General features: G+C 35.5%; 1 protein-coding gene across 1 annotated transcript; it reads right to left on the bottom strand.

Moving 5' to 3' along the window:
- Positions 1 to 1,058: 1,058 nt before the first annotated feature.
- On the bottom strand, positions 1,059 to 26,298 carry SERINC1 (serine incorporator 1). Its single transcript, XM_019740974.2, has 10 exons — positions 26,143 to 26,298; positions 16,248 to 16,409; positions 12,883 to 13,052; positions 8,432 to 8,511; positions 8,069 to 8,206; positions 6,255 to 6,424; positions 6,055 to 6,145; positions 4,505 to 4,649; positions 4,169 to 4,399; positions 1,059 to 2,640 (listed from the first exon to the last, which is right to left on the bottom strand). The coding sequence occupies exons 1-10, from the start codon at positions 26,179 to 26,181 to the stop codon at positions 2,505 to 2,507; spliced, it is 1,362 nt and encodes a 453-aa protein (XP_019596533.2). The 5' UTR covers positions 26,182 to 26,298; the 3' UTR covers positions 1,059 to 2,504.
- Positions 26,299 to 26,945: the final 647 nt, after the last annotated feature.

Here is a 26,945-nt window from a genome sequence, read left to right on the forward strand (position 1 = left end):
ATAAAGCCTCCCCTTACCTAAAACACACACACACACACAACACAGATACGTTTGTATCAGAATGGCTAAAATAAAAAGTGAAACACGGGTGAAGATGTGAAGAACTCATACATTGATGGTGTGAATGCAATGCTAGTCACTCTGGAGAAGTTATAATTTGTTGTAAAACTTAACTATTCAACTCCACAAGGATCCTGTCCATCGTGTCCCTTCTTCCCTGATTCCAAGGAACCACTAATCTGTTCTCCATTTCAACAATTTTGTCATTACAAGCATATTACATAAATGAAATGATACTCAATGTGACCTTTTGGAATTGGCTTTTTTAACCTAGCAAACTTCCCCTGGAGATTCATTCCAGTTGTGGGTTCCAATGTTTTGCTTTTTATTAAGTAGTATTCCGTGAAATGACATACCATTGTGTGTTGAAACCTTCACCCCTTGAAGGGTCTCTGACTTGCTCCAGTTTGGGTTGTTACAAATAAATGCTGCTATGAACATTCATGTACAGGTTTTTGTGTGAACATTCGATTTCTCTGAGTAAATGCCCAAAAGTGTTATGGACATTGTCTTCTGTATAATATTGGAGAAACTCAGGCCATTTTGAATAAGTTATTGACTAAAATGACTAAAACTTGATACTTACATGGGATAGAGCATTTTTATTATGTTCTTTTTCATAATAAGGGATCCCCCGCCACACACACATACTATCTTAAGTGTCAGAGAAAGAAGCATCAATTGGCAACTTAGGGAAAAAAATGCCTGGAGGACACAGCAGGTGGAAAATATCAAGTGAATTAAAAATACTCTCCAAATTAATTGGTCCACCTAAAGGTTCTGTAGGAGGGGAACACCACTTTAATTACCTTTGAGATCTAACTTCAGGGGTTCCTTACAAAAGACACAAAAGGTGAAGAATCACCTTTAAAACAATTTTTCAGGACAGAATATGGTCAGTTAACCCTCTAGTGCCAGGTTCTTTTATACACAGGACAAAAGTAGTTCGTGTATTACGGCTACCTAAATTTGAGTTGATAAAGAATTAGTAGACCATACACTTTCTGAATTCATTTATTGAGAGAAACAACACAGTCATTCAAATCATGGAACACAATTATCAACACAAAATAAAGTTGAGGAATTAAGTTGAATTGTTATATTTCATTTACATTAATATTTTAAAAGCAAATGTAGGTTTTAAGATTAAGACACTAACGACACATACAACTAAGAGTTTCTATCTAAGTTAACTGTTGTAGTGCTTGATTTTTAGATTCAAAGATTTTAACAACCTACATATTTTAGATGGCAGCAAATACAAAAGCATTTTAAACATCTTTTCAACTATATAATGTACTATAAGCAGTTTATAGCATTCTATCCTTCTCCTGGCCTGTTTATAGGTAGAAGGCATGTCGGACACCAGCAATCCACATCACATAAATTATCCACTGATACTGGGGTATAAAACCTTATGCACGTATTTTGAATAGAAATTATTTTTGAACATCAGAAAGAATGTCAGCTATTTTTGGCAGACTTGGGACTTCCCAGTTTTGCCACTAATTAGCTATCTGAGCTGTTTAAGTCTATGCTTCAGTTGTTTCATTTTTAAAAAGGGATTGGACTAGTTTTTGTCTAAGTATTTTGCAGTTCCTTCCTGTCCTATCAAGTTTAGCACCTTTGGTTTTCAACACAAACTTTCATACTGATTTTCAACAACTTCCTTCTACTTCATGATTATCCTTTTTAAAACCTTTGTCTAAATCCTTCCAAGTTCCTAACAGCACCACTGAACCCATGCTTCTGCACGTGTTAATAGTGACCAAAGTTCACTGCTGGTATGGAAGGCCATCCCTACCCAGGAGAAGATTACCACCTAACTGAGTATTCAATTTAGTACCCATCACCACCAATCTGAGTTTCTTTGAAGGCTCTGTTTCAATCTTCATCATAAGCTACACTGTTGTCCATCAAATATTCCCTATCTGTATAAGCTTCCTATCTTCTTATCAAGGGAAAAACCTGAAAGTATTTTTTAACAACTGGCATTTAAGTGACTTGTTTACACAATTTTAAAATAGCCATGTTCTTTACAGTCTCCTGTAGAGCAAGGCATTAAGTATTTCAAAAGGCAGACATATGCTTCCTTTTATACTTCCTAAGACAGCTTAGGTTCTAACACAATTTAAAAATCAAATTGTCAAAGTTTTGTTTTTCACTATTGTTGAAACAGGTACAGAGCAGTGGATATACCTAACAATGTCCACTTTTCCTAACTCACCACCATACTCATAAAACCTTTGTGATTCACTCTAACACACATTATCAATGCGCAAGAATATAATGAATAAAATGGCAAGCGGTAAAATCTAATTCATGCTAGAACACTGAGAAGTTTCATGGGAAGCACACGCATACACAACTTTACAAAAGTTGGAAATACTGCTAATTTCAAATAAGCAATGATCAAAGTGGGACTTTCATGCCAGAAGTCCCGTTCAGTCAAAATCACGATTTGTAAGAACAAGTGGTGCCATCAGCGTCCAAACATAGAGTACAATGCCAATCCAACTAGAAGAGATTTTCACCCAGACAGCTGTCCACTGACTTTTCATCTCACGAGAAGGCTCATACCTAAAATGTAAGGAAAACAAAAAGGGCAGGATTTGGATTATCAGCCATCAAGCTACTAAACTTCATCACTTCAGCAGTGTTCTTTGTATATAATTTGATAACAGATATATAGCTGCTGACTAGTCTGTTGCCTTGCTTTCTGTACTGCTTTAATAGCTAACGTGAAGATAAAAATGAATTTAAAAGAGTAAAGGACAGAGGCCTCTGAAGTAGCTCTTTTATATAATACTCAGAGGCTCTTTATGTATTTCTGGCTTAGTAATTAGGAGCTAGCAGACAAATGGAATGTGACCTCTGGATAAGTAACATGTCAGTCCTATCCTATATAAAGAATATAATCTGTTCAAAGCAGATTATATAACCCCACCTCAAATTTAAGAAACTGGGAAGTAAATACATTCCAAATTTAGCTGATTTTTGTGCTAATGAAACATACCAAAAATATTTTTGATCTAAAGTATTAACATTTACTATTACTTGAGAGCCAAAGCTGTGGATTATTGAGAACTACCATGTTTCCCCGAAAATAAGACCTAACAGGACCATTAGCTCTAATGCGTCTTTTGGAACAAAAATTAATACAAGACCCGGTCTTATTTTAATGTAAGACTGGGTGTGATATATGATATAATACCAGGTATTATATATGTAATAAATACAATATAATATATTAAATATAATACCATATAATACTGGGTCTTATATTAATTTTTGCTCCAAAAGACACATTAGAGCTGATGGTCCGGCTAGGTCTTATTTTTGGGGGAACACGGTATGTGGATTCTTATAGCTTTATATGTTGCAGTGTAGGAATTTTTTAAAATGTGTATTTTTCAATAATAAATATCCAGTAAAGACTGCTCTCATATGAAGCAAAAGATCTTTTGCCGGTATTCAAAGTCTTCTTACAAGTTGTTAAGGGTATTATGCACTAAAAATTATTAATAACAGAACTGCCCAAACCATGCAGTTCACCTTGAATCTCAAATCTTTCAGTCATCATTTGGACAAAATTAGAATTTTCAAAAATAATATAAATTGCTACCTTCCTCCTATCAGAAAAAGATTTATGGATTAGTTTTGAAGTGATAAAAAAGCTTAAGTTTTGAAGAGTTCTAAGGATCCACCTTTATGTATTCATACTTCAATTTTGAAATCTTCAGAGCTTTAATGACAAAATTGGAATAAAACAGAAGAGGTATCTTTTACTGTATTTTGTCAGCAATTTTTAAAAATGAAAAAAATAAACTGTTGGATCAACTATCAACATGTAGTTTTGTAAGAAATGTGAGTTTCATGAAAATTTCTATTTTTAATTTCTTTCAAGATTTGGAGATATTTCAATGTTTGTTGACTGCAAAAGCAAGGAAGTGAAGTCTGCATTTCTCACACTGATTTCACTATTAATTTAGCTGTAAATTTTGAAATACACTGGAGGATAAAAAGTACTTCACAGCATGTTTTACAATGGAATTATGAAAAAACCACCAGAATTTCCACATGCAAAGTTTTCATAAAATGTAAGTACCTGTACCAGTTGGTAAGGGTCATCATGATATAAAGGGAAGCCAAGAAAAGCATGAAGTGAAAGAAGGAGTAACTGTAAGTGACACCATCTCTTTCATTATCTACAGCTCGGTGGGCATCGTCTCCATCCTCCAGTGATCCATCACTTCTGGCTCCACCATCTTCTATTAATGTTGATTCATCACTTGTTAGAGTCAGTTTATTAACCTGACTGTTGTTCGAAGTACGGATACTGCATGAAGGACAGTTTAAGATGAGAGAAAAGAGCATTAAAAAAAAATAAATTCATAAATGAATAGCTGTACTTGTCAAAAAAAAAAAAGGGTAATTTTCTTACCTCGAATAAAACACACACAACAAAAAGAGGATTAGTCCTATAATTCCTTGAGCATGCCACCACTGGACAGACTGTCCCTCCTTTGGGACAGTGCTTGTTGTATTGTACCCAATTATGCTTAGCAGACTTGGGTTGCAATTTGTTTCTGTAGTGTAAATTAAGGTCAAAATTAAAATGTTAGAATAGTATAAAAACAATTTATTTTTCAGAATGCAATTATAGTTTTAACTCTTTATACCCTTAAAATTCAAAAAGTTTTTGCTGGAAAAGGGCACAAGGATAACAAAAACATACTTTAAGACAACTTGTATTTATATTAATAATGAGACCTTTTAAATTTTATAGTGCTGATTTTACAGAAGTGTTTGAAAAAGTTAAATAATATCACTTTCAACCTTGTACAGGAGCTGAGATATTATTAATGACATAATGCTTATTCAGTCTCTTAACTCTTGTAAGAAAGAATTAAAGGGTTGGTAAAGTATTCACTGAAGTGTCCAAAATATGTTTTCTTTTTCCACACAGCTGGATGTGTCAGTCACCATCTTATTAATGAAAGTGATTCTTATCTTAAAGCCATTTAGATAAAGATAATCTGTAAATCAAATCACTAATAATTTTTTTTTCAAACCACTTACCTGGACAAAATAATCTGTCTTTAACATACTAAAAACAAAAACAAACAAAAAAACCTTTTATAGTGATAAAGAACATATGGAATTGTAACTCTAAAAAATGAGATTCAGATAACATATTTTGTATTTTGTTTTTAAGGAAAAAAGACCACTTTCTTCCTTTTAAAAAAAATAAATAAATAGTAATTCCTCAACTCATTTATTTTCACCTCAAATGACATACACTGGCTTCTATTCCCACGAAATGCAACATAACTGGCCTATAAAGAGATTCGTTACAAAGCCCAATTACATTCACTTGCAAGGCAGTCGGGCAAAAATAACAAGTGAAAAAAAAATAATGTTTATAACTGAAACACGCATTTGAACACCTTTTCTTTCTATGTATCATACGCACTATGCAAATTAGGTATATTTCTTATTATTTTCATATAATTTCTTGTAATTTTGTTAGTGAAAAAAACTAAAAAAATAAAGCAATACATCAAAGATGACAAAGGTATTATTTCCATATGCCTAATTTTTTTCCTTTTTTAAATTGAGGTAATATTAGTTTATAACAAGTTTCAGGTGTACAACATCATAGTCAACACCTGCGCATACATGGTGCTCACACCAAAAGTGTAGTGTCCATATGGCACCACATAATTGACCCCTTTATCATTTTGCCCTTCCTCTACCACCCCTTGCTCTCTGGTAGCCACCAATCTTTTGTCTGCCTTTATGAGTTTGTTGTCTTTTGTTTGTTTGTTTTCTATATTCCACATGAGTGAAATCATGGTATTTGTGTTTCTTAATAAATCTGTTTTTTTTAAAATAGCTTAATTTCAGAAAGTTACCATCTTTGGGGGAAAAAATGAGTTGCAGCACCGATTAAAAGGGGAAAACAAAAAACCTCAAGCAAACAAAACATACCTGGTTCATTGGTCATAGCAGACCATGTCAAATACATTGTGTAGACTGTAATTACTGAAGATTGTAACAAACCAGATCTTGGTTGTGATTCCTACAAAAAATAATTAAGCAATAGGGATAAATATTCTAACGTCATTCAAGATTTAGGAAAACAAGACAAAATAGAGGCTTCATAAAAACTAATGATTTAAAGAGCATACTTGGATTTTTGGCAGTATAGACATTACAGAAGCACCAAGGCAGAGGAGCATGTTGACACTGATGAATGCTTTATTTTCTGAACAACTGGCTGGATGAGTATAGTAAACAAAGAATAGGACGATAGCAACTAAAGACAGCAGATAATTCAGAGCTGTAGCTGATAACAAAGCTGTGAAAGAAATATAATTGGACAATTAGATTTTATCACAAATATTAGGAATTAGGCATAGGCCTTGTTTTAAAAATTATTTTATTAAAAATATATATTCAAGCAACTAACATTGTCAGCCTTATGCAGGCTATAAAAGCAGGGAAGAATATTAATTCTGAACTTTACACATAAGAATTTTATAGTCTTTATGCACAGCTCACTATTGTATATTTTCAAGTTAGTGACATAATAGTATGGTTTTTATCAATAGTAATACCTATATTAAGAGTTTACAAAACACACTCACATACGTTACCCACTATTTTCAAAATACAGAAAAATAATTACAAGGGGAATATTACCCAAGGTTTTTAAAAAAGTATAATCATTCAGTTGTAAACAAAGGCATTTGAAAGAAATTTATTTTCATTGTTAATGCTAAATCCATAAAACTGATGCTTTTCCTCCACTCAAATCTTGAACACATTTTTGTTATGCAAGAGTGATTATTTAGTAAGACAACCTAAGTTTCTTTTATGTCAATTTCAATAAACACAATTGTTTTAGTTTTGTGCTAATGTGTGCTCAACATACATGTATTTATGTACATGTGCCTCATCGATGGAATCCATCCAATAAATATTTACTGAGCCTATAACATTCCTGGCCCTGGGGATATAGCGGTGGACAAAACAGAAACTCTTCCGTTAAAGACCAAGGTATTCCACACAAGTGAATTTTCTAAATGGCTAAAGCTTCTCTCTGACTACCAAATTCTTATTTTAACCGCTGCAATCAAATACCACAAACCAGTTGTGTGAGAGAAGTATCAGGCTAGCAGACATGTTGGATTTAGCTTTCACTGTGATTTATCCTTTTTTTTTTTTTTTTTTAGCTAAAACGCAGATCATTTCACATAAAAATCTAGATTTATGGCTTCTTTTGAAAAAAAATCAGAAAAATTAAGCAACACTGGGTTCATATCTGCACAAGGCAACTGCTGGATGGAAATGAACAGTAGCTATGCACTTCATAGGGCCTTTATGCTAATTCACTACAGTCCATATTATTTTCACAAGGACTGAATATGAACTTAAACCTAGTTCTCTGCCCTCACATTTGTTACCTACTGTAAGCATCTGAATTTCCATGTTTTACAGTATAACCATAGGACTCAAGCTCATCATTAACAAACATTAATGACATTACAAGAACTCCCTTAGAGTTATATAAACTTATGCAAAATGTTCCAGAATTGATTTTTCTACTTTTTCTACTTGCTTATGTTTATGAATTATACCACTGTATATCTATTTCTAGCAGTCCTAGTCCCTTTAGTATTTTACTTTTAACTTGCTTTAGACTAGGAAATTAGTATAAAATGTACATACTTTGAGCAATAGGCTTTAGAACATTTATTTTAGCAATTCAGGGTCTTTTGGATTATTTCCTGGTTCTTGGGTATGTTCCTCATTTAATCCGCCAAAAGCTCAATCAACAAGTTGCTGATACAATGTGAGACGAAACGACTGAAACTCTTTCAAGTAAAAACATCATCGAAAATTAACTCCATAAAAATCATGATTTTTCTATAGTCTACATATCCACTCTTATCTTCAAAATTCCACTATCTTGAAGATGTTCTGTAAGACAAAAACTTACCGGCATACCAACATTTTGAGTTCCCCTCTTCCATTTTTTCAACCCATGATTCATTCCATGAATGGGCAAAATCAATAAGTAAGACTAGTTGTATGAGGATGAAGCAAAAGGCACCTGCCATGCCTACATAAAACCACACTGAAAGAAAAAAAAATACACAAAACTGAGTGGCTGGTTCAGTTTTTATTATTTCATTTTCAGAATTCTTGTACACAAAACGGAAAATAAAATTTTACATGAATGCTTTGATTTTGCCACCCAGAAAGAAAAAATGAAACAATAAGTAGAGTTACAATTCCAGGCAATTATTTCATTTTCTTTATAAAATATCAACTTCATACAATTAAAAAAAAGATTTCTTACCAGTTGTAAAAGTTCCTTCTGGAATGAAGAAAGCCCCAATAATAATTGCAACTGCTACAGCAAATTTAAAGAACCAGAATCTAAAAAAAAACCCAAAAAACAAGGTTATGATTTTTTATTAATAAACATTCATTCAACAAATAGTTTCATAAAATCTTTTAAAAGCATTTAAAGAATAGGTACACTTCATGTGACTGTTCTATTGTTTCTGATGATAATGAAAATGAGAAGTGAAGACTACTATGTAAACAGTTTTAGGACAGTTTAAGAAAGATATGTTGGTCACTAATTCATTATAATGAGAATATCAGTTCCATTTCACAGGTTTATTTTATATAATGAATGCGATAATGTGGGAAAATGTAAGGTGCACTGTACAACTAAATAGGTTTTAAGAACACATGGTAAATGCTCTATGCAAAACTCTCATAATAATTTAAAACAACCAGCTTTTAGGACATAGGCATCAAGGTGGTGTTAAGACGTCCCTACTTTTTGTCCCATTTTTAACAACCAGTTAGGCATCCATCTACAAAAGTGTCTCTATGGAACTTGTGGGATCCAGCAGCAAGAGATGGCAAACGACCTGGAAAGAGTCTTGCACACTTGTGCATTTGGCAACAGAAAGACAGACCTTGGTATGGGCGGCAGAACCAGCAACCTGGCCCAATCCTGTTGGCTGTGGTCGGGGAAAACCTGGAGAGTGCTGCTGAGGGCAAATACACACAGACAAGAGAGTAATTGTGAAAGTCCAGCCTTCCTGAGGGGAGATTCCAGAACACCATGTGAGAAAAAAAGAACACCAACAAAAACACGAGTTTCAATGGAACAGAGAGGGGAAGAGAAACTGCCAGTGCCGCCCCGGCACCAAGGTAACAGTGTGAAGACTCTCCAGCAGCACCCTCTCCTGGGGGAAAAGGAGAGCTGGGAGTGACTGGCTCCCCTAGCTCAGTAGGGCAATTCTGAAGAAACCCCCTTCTCTCAAGCAGCACTCAGAGCACACAGCACCTCCATGACTAAGGGGAGGGAGGAGGTGGGGAAAGAGGCAGATAAGGATATCAAAGAGTGTTAAAGGAACACAGTTCCTGTTGACTGCACTCAGGACTTAAACAGGAAGTCTGACCATGAGCCTCTGGGAGAACCGCAGCCAAGTACCTCTGCCTGCCGCCTGCCGCCTGCCATGTGGGACTCCCAATACTCTGAGTACTAAATCCACACCACCCCGCTCTCTGCGGCAAGTTTCTTGTGTGCACAGATCCGGTAATGGGAGCGCTCTGAGAAAACCAGGCCATGATTTGTGGGCAAACTAGAAACCACAAACTTGAGCTGTAGTGCCACCTTCTGGAAAATGAAAGAGATTTTCAGTAATCAGCCAAGTGAGTTTTAAGAACCAGAGAAGATGTAAAAGCTTAAAAATTCTGCCACAAAAGAGAGCAAGAAGCATGGAGCAGGTATATAAATACAAGGTCAGAGAGAACCCCAGACATAACAGGATCAATGAACAGTACACCTCATTTGAAGCAACTAGTAAAGATTTAAGGAGTCTGCTACTTCAAATGAAAAAAACAGCAATGCAAAACTACAAGGAACATGAAGAATCAAGAAAATATTTCATCACCAAAAGATAATAATCCTTTAATACCTGAGCTCAAAGGCATGGAATCTTGCAATCTAGTGGATAAAGAATTCAAAATAGCTGTTTTGAGAAAACTCAACAAGCTACAAGAAAACACAGAAAGATAATTCATGAAAATCAGAGGAAAAAAATACATGGACAAAAATAGAAACCTAGCAGAGTCAGAAGTCATAAAAAAGAATCAAACAAATTCTGGAGCTGAAGTAATCAATAGAATAAACGAAAATGCAAAAGAAAGCCTCTGCCACAGGGCAGATCATATGGAAGATGAAATAAGCAACCTAGAGGGCAACAAGTTTGAAATAACACAATCAGGATGAACAGAGAAAAAGAGTGAAGAAAGCCTACACAATCTATGGAATTCAAATATTAGAATAATTGGGGTAACAGAGGAGAGGAGAGGAAGAAGAGGGCAGAACGTTTATTTAAAGAAATAATAGCTGAGAACTTCCCAAACCTGAGAGAGTCTTAGGACACAAAGCTAATACTTCACATTATTATCTCAAAGCAAAGACTCTTTCCAAGACACATTATATAATAAAACTGTCAAAAGTGAAAGCTAAGGTGAGAATACCAAAAGCAACCAGAGGAAAGAAGATTGTAATATACAAACGAACTCCCAATTAGGTAATCAGAGGATTTCTCAGCAGTCATTTTAACAAAGCTGCTAAAATTAACTCTTGTTCTAACTTACCTAGGAACTTAAACTTTTTTGAACTTTCCAGGCCTGTGTCAATGCCTGGACATACATCTGGACCTCTAAATATCCCTCTAATTACATTCTGAAGGACTCACACACATATCCACCTGGCATCCATTATCCAGATGACCCGAGCATGACCAGACATCCTAGCACCCATCTTCCCCATAACCTGGCATCCATCATCCTGACTGCCTGACATTTGACTGAAAACCACCCTGGACTCCAGTTTAGTTAATTTTTGTGAGAAGTGTTTAATCATGTTGCAATATAAAAATGCATAAAATCAGCACTCTGTACCCCTTAAACCTATACAATACTATGTATCAATTATATCTCAATTTTTTTAAAACAGTACATGTAACAAAGATGGTTGTAAAAGTGCTATGTACATGCTACTTTGAGAAGCATCAGAATGGTTGTGATTGCCATTCTGTAACACATTTTGAAAAGTGTTTAAAAATATATTTAATAAAGATGGTTATAAGAGCACTAAAAACTAAAACCAATGACTAAGGGGACAAAATAGAGTAAAATCAACCTGTCAGAGCACACCTTTTCATTACTATTTATATTTCATTTGTTCACGTTTCCTGTCTTTGGTAGCATTTATTAATAAATGAGCAATAACAAATACCAAATTTGTTTTTTAAATTTATGTGGGAAAAAAACCAGAGATAAAATTCAACACATTCAAATAGAGTACCAAAAATAGTGCTCTATATTAAGGGACATTAATAAGAGACCCTGATGTTTCCTTTCACGTTGTCCAGTACAACCAACCATTTAGAAAAGCAATCAGCCTGCTTAGGGATAAAGTTTATCATTCTGTGTGCATTGGAGGTCTAAGGAAACCAAGTTCTGTTTCTTGTATTTACACTGCGCTACCGAGAGCTAAAGATGAGAAAGAGGAAATCAGCTCACATTACTGATGTGGTAGATCCCCTTTTTAGGATGAAAATATAAAATATTATGCATCAGAGATTATATCAATAAACAACCCAAAGTTATTTAATATTTATATTTCCGAAGTCTTACATTCTCAGGTAGACACAAGAATTTTTTTTTTACCGTCATTCATGAATAACAGAATTAATTCTAAAAATTATGTAAGTTTATTTTGCTTTAGTGTTTCTTTAGACAGACTCAAAATTACTGAGAAGAGGCTACCCTGCTTTTATACTGAAGTTTAGTTAGGCCTCACATAACAACATTCTGGTCAATGACGAGAATGACACTGGTCCCATAAGATTATAATGGAGCTGAAAAATTCTTATCACCTAATGACATTGTAGCTGTGGTAATGTCGTAGTGTGATGCATTACTCACGTTTGTGGTGATGCTGGTGTAAACAAATCTGTGCTGTCAATCGTATAAAAGTGGAACACATACGATACGTATAGTACACAGTACTTGATAGTGCTAATAAATGACTGTTAATGGTTAATGCATTTACTATACTATACTTTAAAAAAAGTTTCAATTACAGTTGATATACAGTAATTAATTAGTTTCAGGGTATACTATACTTTTTATTAGAGTGTACTGTTTTCTACTTATAAAAAAGTTTGTTTGCTATAAAAAAGTTCTATTGGCAGTAGTCTCATACAGTTCGTTTTTAACATGTTTCTTGATTCCATCATTTTCTTTTATTGTGTGATTTAATCTTGTGTTGTCTTATAAATTCAGTGTAGCCTAAGTGAACAACAGTCTGTAAATTCTATACTACACAGTAGTGTACAGTAATGACCTATGCCCTTCACATGTACTCACTACTCACTCACTGACTCATCCAGAGGAATCTCCAATCCTGCAAGCTCCGTTAATGGTAACTGCCCTCTAGAGGTGCATCATTTTTCCACCTTTTATACCTTATCTTACTGTACCTTTTCTATGTTTAGATACACAAATACTTAACACTGTGTTAAACAGCCTACAGTGTTCAGTACAGTAACATGCTATACAGGTTTGTAGCCTAAGAGCAACAGGCTATACCTCCTAGATTTGTGTAAGTGCACTCTACGATGTTGGCACAATGACGACATCACCTAAGGATGCATTTCTCAGAATGTATCACCATCATTAAGCAGTACATGACTGTATTCAAAAACTTACCCATTGTGCACGGCAGCTCTAGGATCACTGCTGCTCTTCACTTTGATCATCAATAGAGAAAGGAGAAGATAGAACATGGCCAAGCCAAAGCACAAACGGTACACAGCTTTGTAGCCAACCAGAATACTACAAGGGACAACACCTTTCTCATTCTCACAAAACCCAGGAATCTAGAATAAAGAAAACAAGAGTTTATGACCTAGAATTTTTTTCAAGTAAAAATGAAAACTGTGTAATCAAATAGTTTAAGTAAAGGTTCAGAAAAATAAAGTTTATGCTGAATATATAGTCAACGTAAGTCTGGAACATTTTTATCAGACAGAAGTTTAATTCTTTTTTCACTTTATGTGAGCATATGATAAACTACAAAATGCCAATCCTAAACTGGATGCTTATTTTTACTTGCAAACTTATGCTAAATTTTTTAAAACTTGAATTCTACTGTGATATACTAAGAGAAAAATACAATCAATAAAAGTTTCAAGAATGATACAGTAACTAAGTCAGTTTTTAAATCCTAAAGAGAACAATGATGGATTTTCAAAACCAATGCTGCTTAAATTAATTTTGAGTTTTGGCCCCTTATTCTACAAGTGTTATCTGTGATAATGAATGGACTGCAGTGATTTTACTTTTTTAACTTAGAACCTTGAAAAAGACTGATGACCATTTCAGGAAATCATACTGGAATCAGAATACAAAAATATACTTTTAAGAGATGAATGGGAGTGGTCCTCAGAGCTACATACACTATTTGTATGTATGAGAATGAATGATTTCCTCTAGAAAACGTTAAAGCAAACCAATATGCCTAAATATGACTGTTAATTTGTGCCTTCAAAACCAAGAACTTAAAATTGTATTTAAGCTAATGAAAGCGCTACTTCCTTTTGCTAGTTCCTACACAGTCAAAAGTCCTTTCTTGGTCTCACTTAAATCCTACCTTCCCGACCCAGTTTAAACCTTATGGCAATATGTACTTACCCATAATCACTTGCAACATGTACTGGCTAGCACCCTTAATTATCCAATTCCCTTAGAGGAGCACACCACCTGGCCAATTAACCATAATTAAGTAAATTCAGTCATCTATATTAGGTTAAGCTGGTACAGTAACAACCCCAATATATCAGTGGCTTAAAGCAGCAAAGGAACCTTTTTTTTTTAAAATTGGTGAATACTGGGGAACAGTGTGTTTCTCCAGGGCCCATCAGCTCCAAGTCGTTGTCCTTCAAGCTAGTTGTGGAGGGTGCAGCTCAGCACCAAGTCCAGTTGCTGTTTTCAATCTAGTTGTAAGGGCACAGCCCACCATCCCATGCGGGAATTGAACCAGCAACCTTGTTATTGAAAGCTCTAGCTCTAAGCAACTGAGCCATCTGGCCGCCCCTCTGGGAGCTCAGTGGCTGCTCATCGTCTTCAATCTAGTTGTGGAGGGTGCAGCTCACTGGCCCATGTGGGAATTGAACCAGCAACCCTGTTGTTCAGAGCTTGTGCTCTAACCAACTGAGCCATCCACCACCCCAAAGGTACATTTCTTGATCATGTACTTTTACATAATTGGTCCTGAGTAGTTGACTCAAGAATATAGGCTGCTGGAGAAGCCATCACCTCCAATGATGTACAGGCTGTGACAGAAAAGAAAGGAGATCTTGCACCAAGTAGAGGCTGATGTGGATCACGTCCCCTCACAACTCATTGACCAGTACTAGGGACACGGCCCTACTTTATCACAAGCATGCTAGGAAATTCAAATCTTTGATGACCTTCAGAAAGCAGAGAAACAGAAATACTTGGTGATAAGAACTAACATTCACCAACTAAACTATTCATAACCATGGTCAACTAGATCCACGACAAAACCACATGAACATCTCCTGGCATGTCTTTTGCTCATACCCAGGGCTTGAGTAACATTAATTGAGCATCCAAGTATGCCATGTACAATGATCGCTACTTTCAAAACCATGATAACCTCATTTCCCAAACTTTCACCATTTTTCCTTAACCCTAAGCCAACTCCAAGCAGACAACTGTGGAGGTTCTCTGGCATAAATACTCACTCTCAACCTCAATTTTATTATCATTCATCTTGCCTTGGAGGACAGCTAACTTCTATATCCCTTCTCTTGATCACCTTCTTCTCCCACCCCCCCACCCCCACAGATTAGATTTTTTATCTTTGACTGCTCTCAAAATACAAATGAAATATCCCCATTCTAAAAAATCCTTTCCCTAACTCAGCTTCCAGGTAAGACCACCATCTTCATTACAAAACTCCTGGAAGTGGCTGTTTATACCCACTGGATACATTTCCTCATGGTCATCTGATTCCTGTTCCACTCCCTCAAGCCCCAGCACTCGAAAGAAACTGCTTTTCAAGACGCTAGTGATGTACTGGTTGTCAAATGCTCTTCCTAAGGTCTGTGCAATAGTACATTCTCTTGGTTCTCCTCCTTTTTCCATTGCTTCTTCAAAGGTTCCCTTTTCTTTACCCAACCCCCTTCAGTAAGACCTTTTGTCTAAGTTCTTGCTCTGCACACTTTTAATGGTGCAGCACATTGCTTCAGCACATGCTGCCATGGTTTCAACTTTAATCTCTATCCCCAAAACAACTCTAGCTCTGATTTCTTTTTGAGTTACACACCCATGTTTTCTACTTCCTGCTGGAGACACACACACACACTGCAGTACTAAGTCAATATGTTAAAAACTAAATAAATTGTATTTTCCACATTTCCTTTTACAACCTGACTCCCTGAAAAATATTTTTTTAAATAAAACACCTTTTCTTATTTTTTTTCCTGGGTTAGCAAGTTTCCTTCCAGTTGTCTAAGACCAAAACCTTGTTATTATGTATAATTCTATCACTGCCAATATTTAAATCCAGATTCAGTCGATTCTACGTTCAGAAAATCTATTTCAGGCCCTCTATATACTCCTTGATTACACCATTCCAACAGCCTCCACACTTAACTGCTTGACTTCTATCCTAATTATCTTCTTAAAAGATACGTAACTGCTCACAACTCTATATCCGCATTCTGGTTTCTATTTTTTAAATCTCTGAACACAAAATTTCTACTCATCCTTAGAATGTCCCTTTTTCCATGAGACCCACTGAGATTCTGACATTTACTTTTTTAGAATTACTTATCTCTTATTACCATAGCACATTTTCTGTACCGTCTCCGAATTTAATAAACTGTCTTATATTGTCTGTCTTTCCTAAAAGATTATGAGCCACTAAAATTGGGGTTACATATTATCTTACTTTGTACAATTATTCTGTTTCTAATACACAAAAATCAGTTTCAGGCATATATACACTGTAGGTTCAGTTAATCAAGTAAAAAGAAAAGACTAACCTTGTTCAGTTGTTCTTCCATTCCTGGTATTAACATTACACAAGCTACGCACACTCCAACAAGCAAGAAAAGTGCATAGATCAACCTTGTCACAGTGGAGTTGTTTCCACTCGGACAGCATCGGCACACCAAACACGGGGCACTGCCACACAAACACGGTATCTGCGAAAAGTATTAAAATCAGTATAGTTTAAAATGGTACAGTGAGAATTTACATTCAATTCACTCACAAAAGGAAAGGAAAGAACTGAAGTTAAAATAATTACCAAGGGATAAAAGGTATTTGGTTCACATACATTATCTGTAAATTATAAAACAGACAACTTCTGGGTAAAGATGGGGCAATGTCAAACATAAAGGTGCTTGCATCTGTATCAAGCAAAACCAATAAAATCAGTTAAAACAACGAAGGTGAAAAAAAAAAATCACCAGCAGCACCCAAAGTTTAGCTGAAACAAAGAAGTGGAATATTCATGATCATAAGCTCATCTCTAGCTCCTGCCCTTTTAGCACCCAGAAATCACACCCAGAAATTCACAAAATTCTGAGAATTCTCAAATATTCCCGAAGAAGAAAAGAAGTTAACTGGTATCCTTATCTTTTTCCTCTTCTGACTTGGTGGTAATGGTAACAGTGAAAACTACTACTAGAATTAGGCAAAACAGGATAAGCGAACTGGGGCCGGGTAACTTTCTCCAATGGAAACCCACATAAATTCAGGCCAAAATGGAGTAAGCTACTAGACCTACCCTACTGCCTTACTTAATCAATGGGGAAAGAAAAATTAATGAAACAATGGCTTTCAGACAATTAACGATAGGCAATATACGATAGTAATTTCTAAGAGAGGAAACAATGTGAGCTCTACGACTGGCCCATCTTTCTGCCTGGGGAGTTTCCAGCACAGGGAGTGGGATCCAAGCAGAGGCCAGCAATCTATCTGAGTTGAGACAGAGTTGGGAGTTCAGGGAAGCGAAGATAACTTCATTGGGCAGAATCGTAGAGGAGAAAGCTACACAGAGTGAGCTCTGGAGATCTGCAGAGGCTTCCACTTCAGTCTGCAGGAGAGCACTGATCGGTGCATACGTTTGAATAAATTACTCAGGATCGGGGAGGAGATGGTATTCCCACCAGCCAGAGGGAAAAATCCTTGTAATCCACAAGGCACTGAGCAGTTATAAAGCTATTATTCAGTACTAGGGGGGAAAAAATCAGCCATAAGACTAAAGGCCACTCCAGTCTCACTTCATTAAAGCTTAAAAGCAAACACCAGAAAGATCAAGTTCTCTTTAAGTAACTCACCTATGTCCAAGAACAAAGCCAAAGAATATTTTTTAAAAATACAAGTATATCCAGCACCCATCAAGGTAAAATTTTCACCTTTGTTAAATGTCAGTCGACTATATTTCCAGGCTCTCTATTCTGTCCACCGATCTATTTGCCTATTCTTTTGCCAATAACACACTGTCTTGATTACTACTGTAGCTTTATGCTAAGTCTTGTAGTTGAATAGTGTTAATCCACCAACTTTGTTTTTCCCAATATTGTGTTAGCCATTCTGGGTCTTTCATCTCTCCATATAAACTTTAGAATCAGTTTGTCAATATCCACACAGTAACTTGCTAAGATTTTGATTGGGATTGTGCTGAACCTATACATATCATGTTTGAGATCCTGACATCCTGAAAATATTGAGTCTTAATCCATGAACAGAGAATATGTGTCCATTTGTTCAAGTCTCTGACTTTGCTCATCAGGGTTTTGTAATTTTCCTTTTATCGATCTTATACTTTGTTAGATTTATACCTAAGTATTTCATTTTTGGGGGATGCTAATGTAAATGGTATTGTATTTTTCATTTCAAATTCCACTTTTTAATTGCTGATATATAGAAAAGTGATTTACTTTTGTATATTAACCTTGTATACTGCAGCCTTCCTATAATTGCTTACTAGCTCTAGTTTTTTCTCAGATAATATCACCAGTGAAGCAAAAACCATTTCATTTCTTCCTTCCCAATCTGTATACCTTTTATTTCCTTTTCCTGTCTTATTGCATTAGCTATAACTTCAAGGACAATGTTGAAAAGGAATGGTAAGATGGAACATACTTGCTTTGTACCTGATTCGAGTGAGAAAGCTTTTGAGTTTCTCATCATTAAGTATTATGTTATTATAGCTGTAGGTGTTTTGTTGATATTCCTTATCAAGTTCAGGAAGTTCCTTCTATTCCTAGTTTATTGTGAGTTTTTATCATGAATGAGTGTTGGTGTCAAATGCATTTTCTGTATCTACTGATGATCTCCTGTGTTTTCAAAAGCCTGCTGATGTAAAGGCTTACATTAATTGATTTTCAATTGTTGAACCAGCCTCACATACCTATGAATGTTCAGTTTTCTTCATAATTGCCCAAACTTGAAAGCAATCGAGATTTCCTTCAGTAGGTGAATGGACAAATTATTAAACACACACACACACACACACACACACACACACACACACACAAAACAGGCACTATCAAGCTATGAAGACATGGAGGAAGCTTAAAAAGATACTACTAAATGAAAGAAGCCATTCTGAAAAGGCTACATACTATATGATTCCAACTTTATGACATTCTGGAAAAGGCAAAACCATGGCGACATTAAAAAAATCAGGAATTGGGAGTGGATGGAAGGACAAATGAGCAAGGCAAGGAAAATTTTAGGATAGTTAAAACTATTTTGTATACTACTATAGTTGTGGATACGTCATTATACATTTGTCCAAACCCATAGAATGTTCAATACCAAAAGTTAACCCTAATGTAAACTATGGACTTTGCATGATTATGATACGTCAATGTAGGTTCATCAATTGTAACAAATGTAGCACCTTGATGGAAAATGCTGATAATCACGGAGGCTATGCATTGGGGGAGGGGTGGAGGAATAAATGGGAAACCTCTGTTATCTCCCTCTCAATATTTCTGTGAACCTAAAACTACTCTTTAAAAAAGGTCCTTAAAAAAGTATATAAAAAGTGAAAAAAAAAAAGTATATAGAAACACATTGTGATCAGGTGGGGCTCAGTAGGGAAAGCAAGGCTGTTAAGTTTTTGTACATCAACTGACGCAATTCACCATATTTACAGACTAAAAAAAATAATGGTCATCTCAATGGACGCAGAAAAATCATTTGATAAAATTCAATTCCCATAATAAAATAAACATGGGGTGGCTGGGTGGCTCAGCTGGTTTGAGCGTGAGCTCTGAATGACGGGGTTGCCTGTTCAATTCCCACATGGGTCAGTGAGCTGCTCCCTCCACAACTAGATTGAAGGACAACAACTTGGAGCTGATGGGCCCTGGAGAAACACCTTGTACCCCAATATAATAAAATCAAAATAAAACAAACAAAAGAAAGGTTTCTGCAAACAAGGAACAGAATATCCAACGTCCTGATAAAGGGCATTTACAAAAAATCTATAGCTGCCATCCATACTTCATGGTGAAAATCTGAATGATTTACCCTAAGATCCAAAACAAGGCAAGGATATCTGCTCTCACCACTTGTGTTCTATTTCACCCTGGAGGTCATAGCCAATATAACAAGGCAAGAAAAAGGAAAAAACAAAACAAAACAAACAAACAAAAAACGATATACACATTAAAAAGAATAAAGAAAACTTCCTCTACTCACACATAATTGTTTACATGGAAAATCCCAAAGATCTTACAAAATGCTACCATAGCTACAAATGAGTTTAATAAGGTCACAGGATACAAGGTCAATGTATATATATCAATCACTCCCACATACTAGCAAAAAACGATTGGAAATTGAAGTTAAACAAATAAAAAAACACAATTAGGTATAAATCTAACAAAATATATACTAGATCCCTAATGATGAAAATTAGAAAACACTTATAGGAAAAAAAAAAAAAAAATCAAAGCCCTAATAAATAAATGGCATGATAAACTGGGCTCAAATTGTTAAGATGTCAATTCTTTGTACAGATCCAATCCAATTCCAACCCCAGCAAGAATTCGGTAGAAATAAACCACCTGCTTCTAAAATTTATATAGAAAAGCAAAGAAACTAGAATAACCCAAAGAATTTTGTAAAAGAACAAAGTTAGAAGATTCATACGTACTACCTGATTTGAAGACTAATTTCAAAGCGATTTTTATAGGGTTGGACTGGGCAAAAGTACTGACATATAAATAAATAGAACACAGTTCAAAAACAGACTTACACAAACATGGTAAAGAGACTTTTGATAAGTGTCAAAGCAAATCAGTATAGCAAGGAGAATCTTTTTAACAAACAGTGCTGAAATATCTGGATATCTATGTTTTAAAAAAGAAAATTACCTTAAGTCATAATGAAACCATGTATCAAAATTAACAGTTCTTAGATACAATATGAAAAGCATAACCCACAAAAGTAAGAAAATTGATAAATTGGGTCTCATCAATATTAAAAACTTCTGCTCTGTGAAAGTGTTAAGAAAATGAAAAAACAAAAGACACAGACTTAAAAGAAATTATTTGGAAATCATGTATCTGATAAATCATTTGTATCCAGAATATAAGGAATTTTCAAAACTTAATAAGAAAACAACCAAAAAAGAAACAAAAAAAAAGGCCAAAATATGTAAACAGACCCTTTACAGAAGAAAATATATATACACAGCAAATAAGCAGATGAAAAAGTGCTCAATATCAATAGTTATTACGGAAATGTACACTAACACCATATTTATACCACTACCACTACATATATATTAGAATGGCTAAAATTAAAATAAAATTGTAATACTAAGAATGAAGAGCAAGTAGAACTCTCTTTGCTGATGAGAAAGAAAAATAGTGTATTATTATTGGAAACCAGTTTGGCAGCTTCTTATAAGTCAAACTTACACTTACCATATGACTCAGCAATTCAACTGCTAGATATTTACCTAAGCAAAATAATAACAGGCACACAAAAAACTTTTATGGGAATTCTTATACCTACTTTATCATCAAAATCTAGAAATGCCTTTCAACTGGTGAGTGGATAAACTGTGGTACATCCAAGCAATGGAGCACCATGCAACAACAAAACAAAATAAAGTACAATATGAATGAATCTCAAACGAATTACATTAAGTAAAAGAAGCCAGACTCAAAAGGCTATGCTATAGGCTGTATGATTCTACTTATTTACATGACATTCTGGAAAGGCAGAACTCTGAAGACAGAAAAAACGGGTTGACAAAGATGGGGACGGCAGAATTTATAAAAGTGGTAACTGTTTGCAGTGGTCACACAACTACATGATTTGTCAAAACTCGCAGAACTGTATACTACAAGAAATGAATTTTATGTAAATTATATCAACTAAAAAATGACAAAAAAGAATACAGAAAAACGTAACATGGAAGGAAAACAAAAATAACTGGTGTCCTTAAAATAAGCAATCCTATAAATAAAACAAGGGGGGAAAAAAGACAAAGATGTAATACAATAAAAACTTCCTTAGATGAAGAAATGAATCTGTATTTTCATAAGAATACTATTTTCCAGAAGAAAAAAAATGATAAAAGATTTAAAGTCAGATATACTTGGTTAATTAATTTCAACTATAAGTAAAAACTCTTCAGCTACCCAGGCAGAAGAAACAAGTCAACTGGACATATGAGACATGTTGGAAAGGACTGGGTATCAGCGGGGTGTAAGACAGAACATATCCATAGAAATAACTACAAAGTTCTGAAGGAAACAGGTAAGAGTTGACCCTTAAACAACACTGGTTTGACTTGCAGAGGTCCACTTACAGGGATATTTTTTCAATAAATACCTATACTGTTTCGATCTGCACTTAAGAGTCCTAGAAGGCGAAGGGCTGACTGCACTGATCTACGCCATTTTGTATAAGGGACGTGAGCATCCACGTATATTGGTGTCCGTGGGATGCTGGAACCAAACTCCTGTGGATACTAAAGGTAGTTAAGTTTTTTAGTAGAGTCAAAAGTTATACTCGGATTTTCAACTGCACAGGGGCCAGCACCTCTAACTGCCCCACCACCCTGTTCAAGGGTCAACCGTCCTATTATACCAGTCCACAATATTTCTCAAGAATGTAACAGACATTTTCAAATGTGAAAGAATTCAGGGATTTCAGCTTCCATGAATCCTTTTTGAAAAATTTATTAGATGACAAAATTTGGTCAATTAGGAGATCGATCACATTAAGACTTAGAAATTTGGGAGACATGGTAAAAGGAATGCTTTGAGTTTTGAATCCACTTAACTGGAAGGCTTATTAAAACAAAATGTTGGGCCCTCGTCAGTGTTTCCAGTTAAATTTCATGGTGTGCTGATGCTACTGGGTCCAGGAAACACACTTTAACAATGGTTAGTTTAATTCAAACACTAAGCAGCTGTGGAAATTATGGTTATAAAACAATGGCCACATATGAAAAACAATACAAAGGGATTCTGGTTAAAGATGTCAGACTGAATATATAAATTTACTCATACTCCTTTTAAAAACAGTAATAAAACACAAAATGGATTTTTAAAAGAAGGAATAAACTTAAAAGGCCAAAAGAACAGGTGATTAAATCTGGAAGGTGGAGTATAACAACTGACTTAATAGAACAAGAAAGTTGAATTATAAGCCATTAAAGGAAAAAATTAAGAAGCAATAAAATTTACAGCAGAATCTCCAAATAGATCAGGAAGGAATTGGTGGCACCAGATAAGTGAGGCTTGAAAGGTAGAGGTGAAAATAGGATTGGTTGAACGTCTTTTCAAAGAGCAGTTAAGACCCCAGATTTCATTCCATGTTTTGCTCTGGGCAAATGAAGAAGATAAAGCAGGATTTCTCACCTCCGACAGTATAGATATTTTGGGCCGAATAATTCATTGGCATTGGTGGACTGTCCTATGCACTGCAGAAAGTTTAGCAGTATTTCAGTCCTCTACCACCTACTAGATGCTATTAGCACCTCTTACCTCAAGTTATGACAATGAAAAAAAGACTGCAGTCATTTCCAAATGTCCCTTGAGGGACAAAACCATGCCCAGTTGAGAACCACTGCTTTAGAAACACTTTTAAGAAATTCTCCTAATGAAGAAATGTTTACTTACTATTCAGAAATTCCTTCACTTTCATTGTTGTTAAACTCAGGAAAGATTAAATTTAATGCTTTGTTTAAAAATACATGTTTAGCATGCTACCATTCCTAAAAAATATATTTTTTGTCTATTCATTCATCCACTTGTATAATGAGAGAGAAGGAATATTATTGGTGGTGGGATTTTTTTTGTGACACTTTAACTTTGTACTCAGCATTGCCTGACTATTCATAGCAACAATGATTCATTTCTACAAAAACAAGCCACTACATTAAAAAAATTAAAATCTAGCAAAGGCTGGCACAAAATATGCAGCCAGTAATAACTAGCTCTTTATTAACTACTTAACTACATTAAATGTCTTGGGCAAAAAAATGACAGCTATTGTATGCAAAGTCCAGTCATCCAAAAAAATCAATTCTAGTCACTAACACCATTGTTGAGACTAAAATGGGGAAAAGCACCTAAGCAGGAATAAATTGCTGGCAATGTTGTAGTTACAGGATTAGGCATGTCTTCCAAAGATGTTTGATAGTGTTTAAAGTAATTACCAAAGAGACAGTCATGTATGAACCAAGAATTATGAATAATCTAATTCTAGGCCACTTAACAGCAAAAAAAGAAAATCAAAATGAAATAAAAATTAACACTTTAATCACTACACCATGGTATTACATGTTATTTTTCTCTTTTATACTTTTTCCAGAGTTGAGACATTTTCTACAGTTGCTTTATAAATTAGAAAAACTTTTACAAAAATTGATCAAGTCTAAAGAAACTTGAGCAAAGGAAGAATGAGGTTTATGGTATTGTTTTTTTTTGTTTGTTTTTTAATTCTGGGTTAACTGATCTACTTTAATGACTTGAATACTTTTGAAAATTTGAATAAATTTTACATTTATCAAAACCTCTAAGTTAATGAGCATATTGACTATTAAGACTGTAGAAGAAATGGCACCAGGAAAGAAAGGGAAAAAGGTGACCTAAATTGCATACTATAAAATCAATTCCTAGACTGGCTACAATCATCTAGAACCCTGAATAACCTTGGGCACCTAGCCTCTCTATCTGCCAGAGATCTAATTACCAGAAGGTAAGAAAACTGCCTCTTTGTTACTATCTTTCCAATGTACCGTGATATTAAGTGACTAAAAAGGCAGTATCAATTGTATCAGTTTTGTAGTCAATAAAGGTGGAGAACTAAGTTGTAAAAACATTAATGGGAATACCACTTTCCCCATATTCTTCACTAAAGCTATTTTCTTCCTGATAAAATGTATACATATAAAAAAACCTTAACACTTTTTTTAAACTGTAATTATCCTTGAGGCAAAAAAAGTCTGCTCATCAATGATCTGAAGATGAGAACAAAATGGAAAACATGCATCCCTCCTTTTGATACGTGTACCTTTACTATACAAAAAACATAACATGCCCATATGATAACTGAACAAAATCTGACATTACAAATCAAATTACATGCCATCTTCCCCAAAAAAACAATGAAAAAAAATCTTGTAATAATCATTTATTTTGTAATACATTTTACTTCATTAAATATGCCTGTTTTGTATAAAAGTCAATAGACTCAAGTAGATTCTCTAATTTCTTTAAATAAAAATATACCAAGTTTCCCTGTCCAACTGCAAGAAATATAATCAAGAAAATGACCTGGGCTGGAATAACAACCTCCTCATATCATTTTATTAAAATTTAACATTTACAGTTCAAGCCATATCAAGAACTTTTTTAAAAAAGGTGAGGTATGTAAAAATAATCAAAATGCTGGTCAATATATGTAATAGAATCATTTGGAAAAGTCAGACAAGCAATTGGTAGAAGTGGAATTTAGAACTCATGGATTAAAGAAATATAGTTTGAATCAAAATATCTTGCCCCAAATTACAAATGTCTTTAACTGTAATGTCAATGTTTTATTTATTTGTATTTGGGAGGGGATGTGTGGTTATCTTAAACTAAAGTTTATTTGTACCATCTGAATCAAAAAATCTTGCCACTATAATGAAAAAATGACAACGGTACATAATCAAAACGCAACGTACAAATAATTAAACATGAAATTTCAGATTACACAAGCATGCTTTATGTCAAAAGACACAAGGCATTTAATACCGCAGAACTGACCAGCTCTTCCAAATACATAAATTACTTGATAAGTACTGTACAGTAATGAAGTGCGAGGACCCAGTCGCAGAACAGGGCTATTTATTTCAAAACGATATTACTACATCCATATTACTGCCAGGCTGTCCCAAATAACGGGCACTTAATTGCAGTCTGCGCGACAGAACAAAGAGGCGGACATGCTTCCAGGGACGACAGTGCGGCAATCTGAGGCTACTGGTCAGGGATGACGAGATGTGCGGTACTCCACAGGAGGAAAGAGCTAAGACGTTTGCTAGAGATGGCCTAAACAGACACAAGAAAAAACAACAAAAGGGGGCCTGGAAGAATGGGAAGCGCCTTTCACGAAATACGGGTGGGGCGAGAGCCTCCCAGCTCTCTTCTTCACTCCTCCCATAGGGTCATCTTCCCATCACCACTGCTCAGCACGGCCTCCCGGTCAGCTCTTAGCAAGACTCAGAGATCTGTAGCCGAGTCGGAGTGACCAGGAGAGATACCGGTAGGGAGAAAATGGGGACGGAAGGCACCTCCCGTTGGGTGGGGTGCCACGTTCCTGCCCAGCCTCACCCATTCCCACTCAAATCCTTTTCTCTTCCGCCTCCCACGCTACCACCCCGAAGTTTGCCAAAAAACCCCTTACCCAGCTCGCCATGGAGCACAGCCCCAAGACGCTTCCCATCTCCAAAACGTCGCAGGATCCGAAGATGCCAACAAAATGGAGACAGCGCGTCTCTCCTTTTCGGGGCTTATTTACGATCTACGAGCCACTTCCGGCGCAGAGCCTACCCCGCCCCTCATCTTTGCGTCACTTCCTCCGAGGCCTGGGTGGCGTGAAACAGAGAAGGGGTCGCGCTGGGATTGCGCACGCGCAATCGTGGACCTCGCGGCGGTCTCTTTCCAAGTGTTACCTTCTAATCCAAGTCCAAAGCTTCTGGCTAATTCAAGGCTGACTGTGGTTTGCCAAGTTAAGGAGACGATGTGAGAAAACTCACCTTTACTTTTTGCTTGAATTTGAGTATTAGTAGAGGATAGAGCTGAGGTGGTGTTTGACTTTTTGTCTTCATCCGTCAGAGAAACCAGTCTTAACTGCTTCTGGACGATTGTTTTCTCGGTGTTCATCCGTCCTACCTCCACTTATTTCTCACTTTTCTATGTTTGTGTCTTTTTTCCCCAACACTTAACATTCTTAGTTTATTCCTGCAGCCCCCTGTCTGGACGTTTTATAGTAATATTTTTACTCATTTGGGTGCTTCCAGTTCTTTGTATCGCTTCTGTTTTCTCTTGACACGCATTTTAATTTCGTGTCCTATTAAGATGTTACAAGAATTTTGCACATCCAAAAAATTTAAATTACCAAGATAAGAAGCCATACTAATTATGAAAATATAAACATACTGATTTTATTGAGGAGACATTTGGAACCCTTATTAGGTGATAATGGAT

This window comes from Rhinolophus sinicus, linkage group LG05 (assembly GCF_036562045.2).
Source record: "Rhinolophus sinicus isolate RSC01 linkage group LG05, ASM3656204v1, whole genome shotgun sequence".
In the NCBI taxonomy this organism is placed as follows: Eukaryota; Metazoa; Chordata; class Mammalia; order Chiroptera; family Rhinolophidae; genus Rhinolophus; species Rhinolophus sinicus.

Bases quoted from the DNA above. Each gene is read 5' to 3' on its own strand.
- SERINC1 (XM_019740974.2), bottom strand. From the start codon at position 26,181: ATGGGAAGCGTCTTGGGGCTGTGCTCCATGGCGAGCTGG. The intron at 13,053-16,247 runs GTTAGTCTTTTC...TCTTTATTCTAG, and splicing joins TGGAAGAACAACTGAACAAG to ATTCCTGGGTTTTGTGAGAA. The intron at 8,512-12,882 runs GTAAGTTTTTGA...GTTTTTTTTTAG, and splicing joins AGAGCTGCCGTGCACAATGG to ATTCTGGTTCTTTAAATTTG.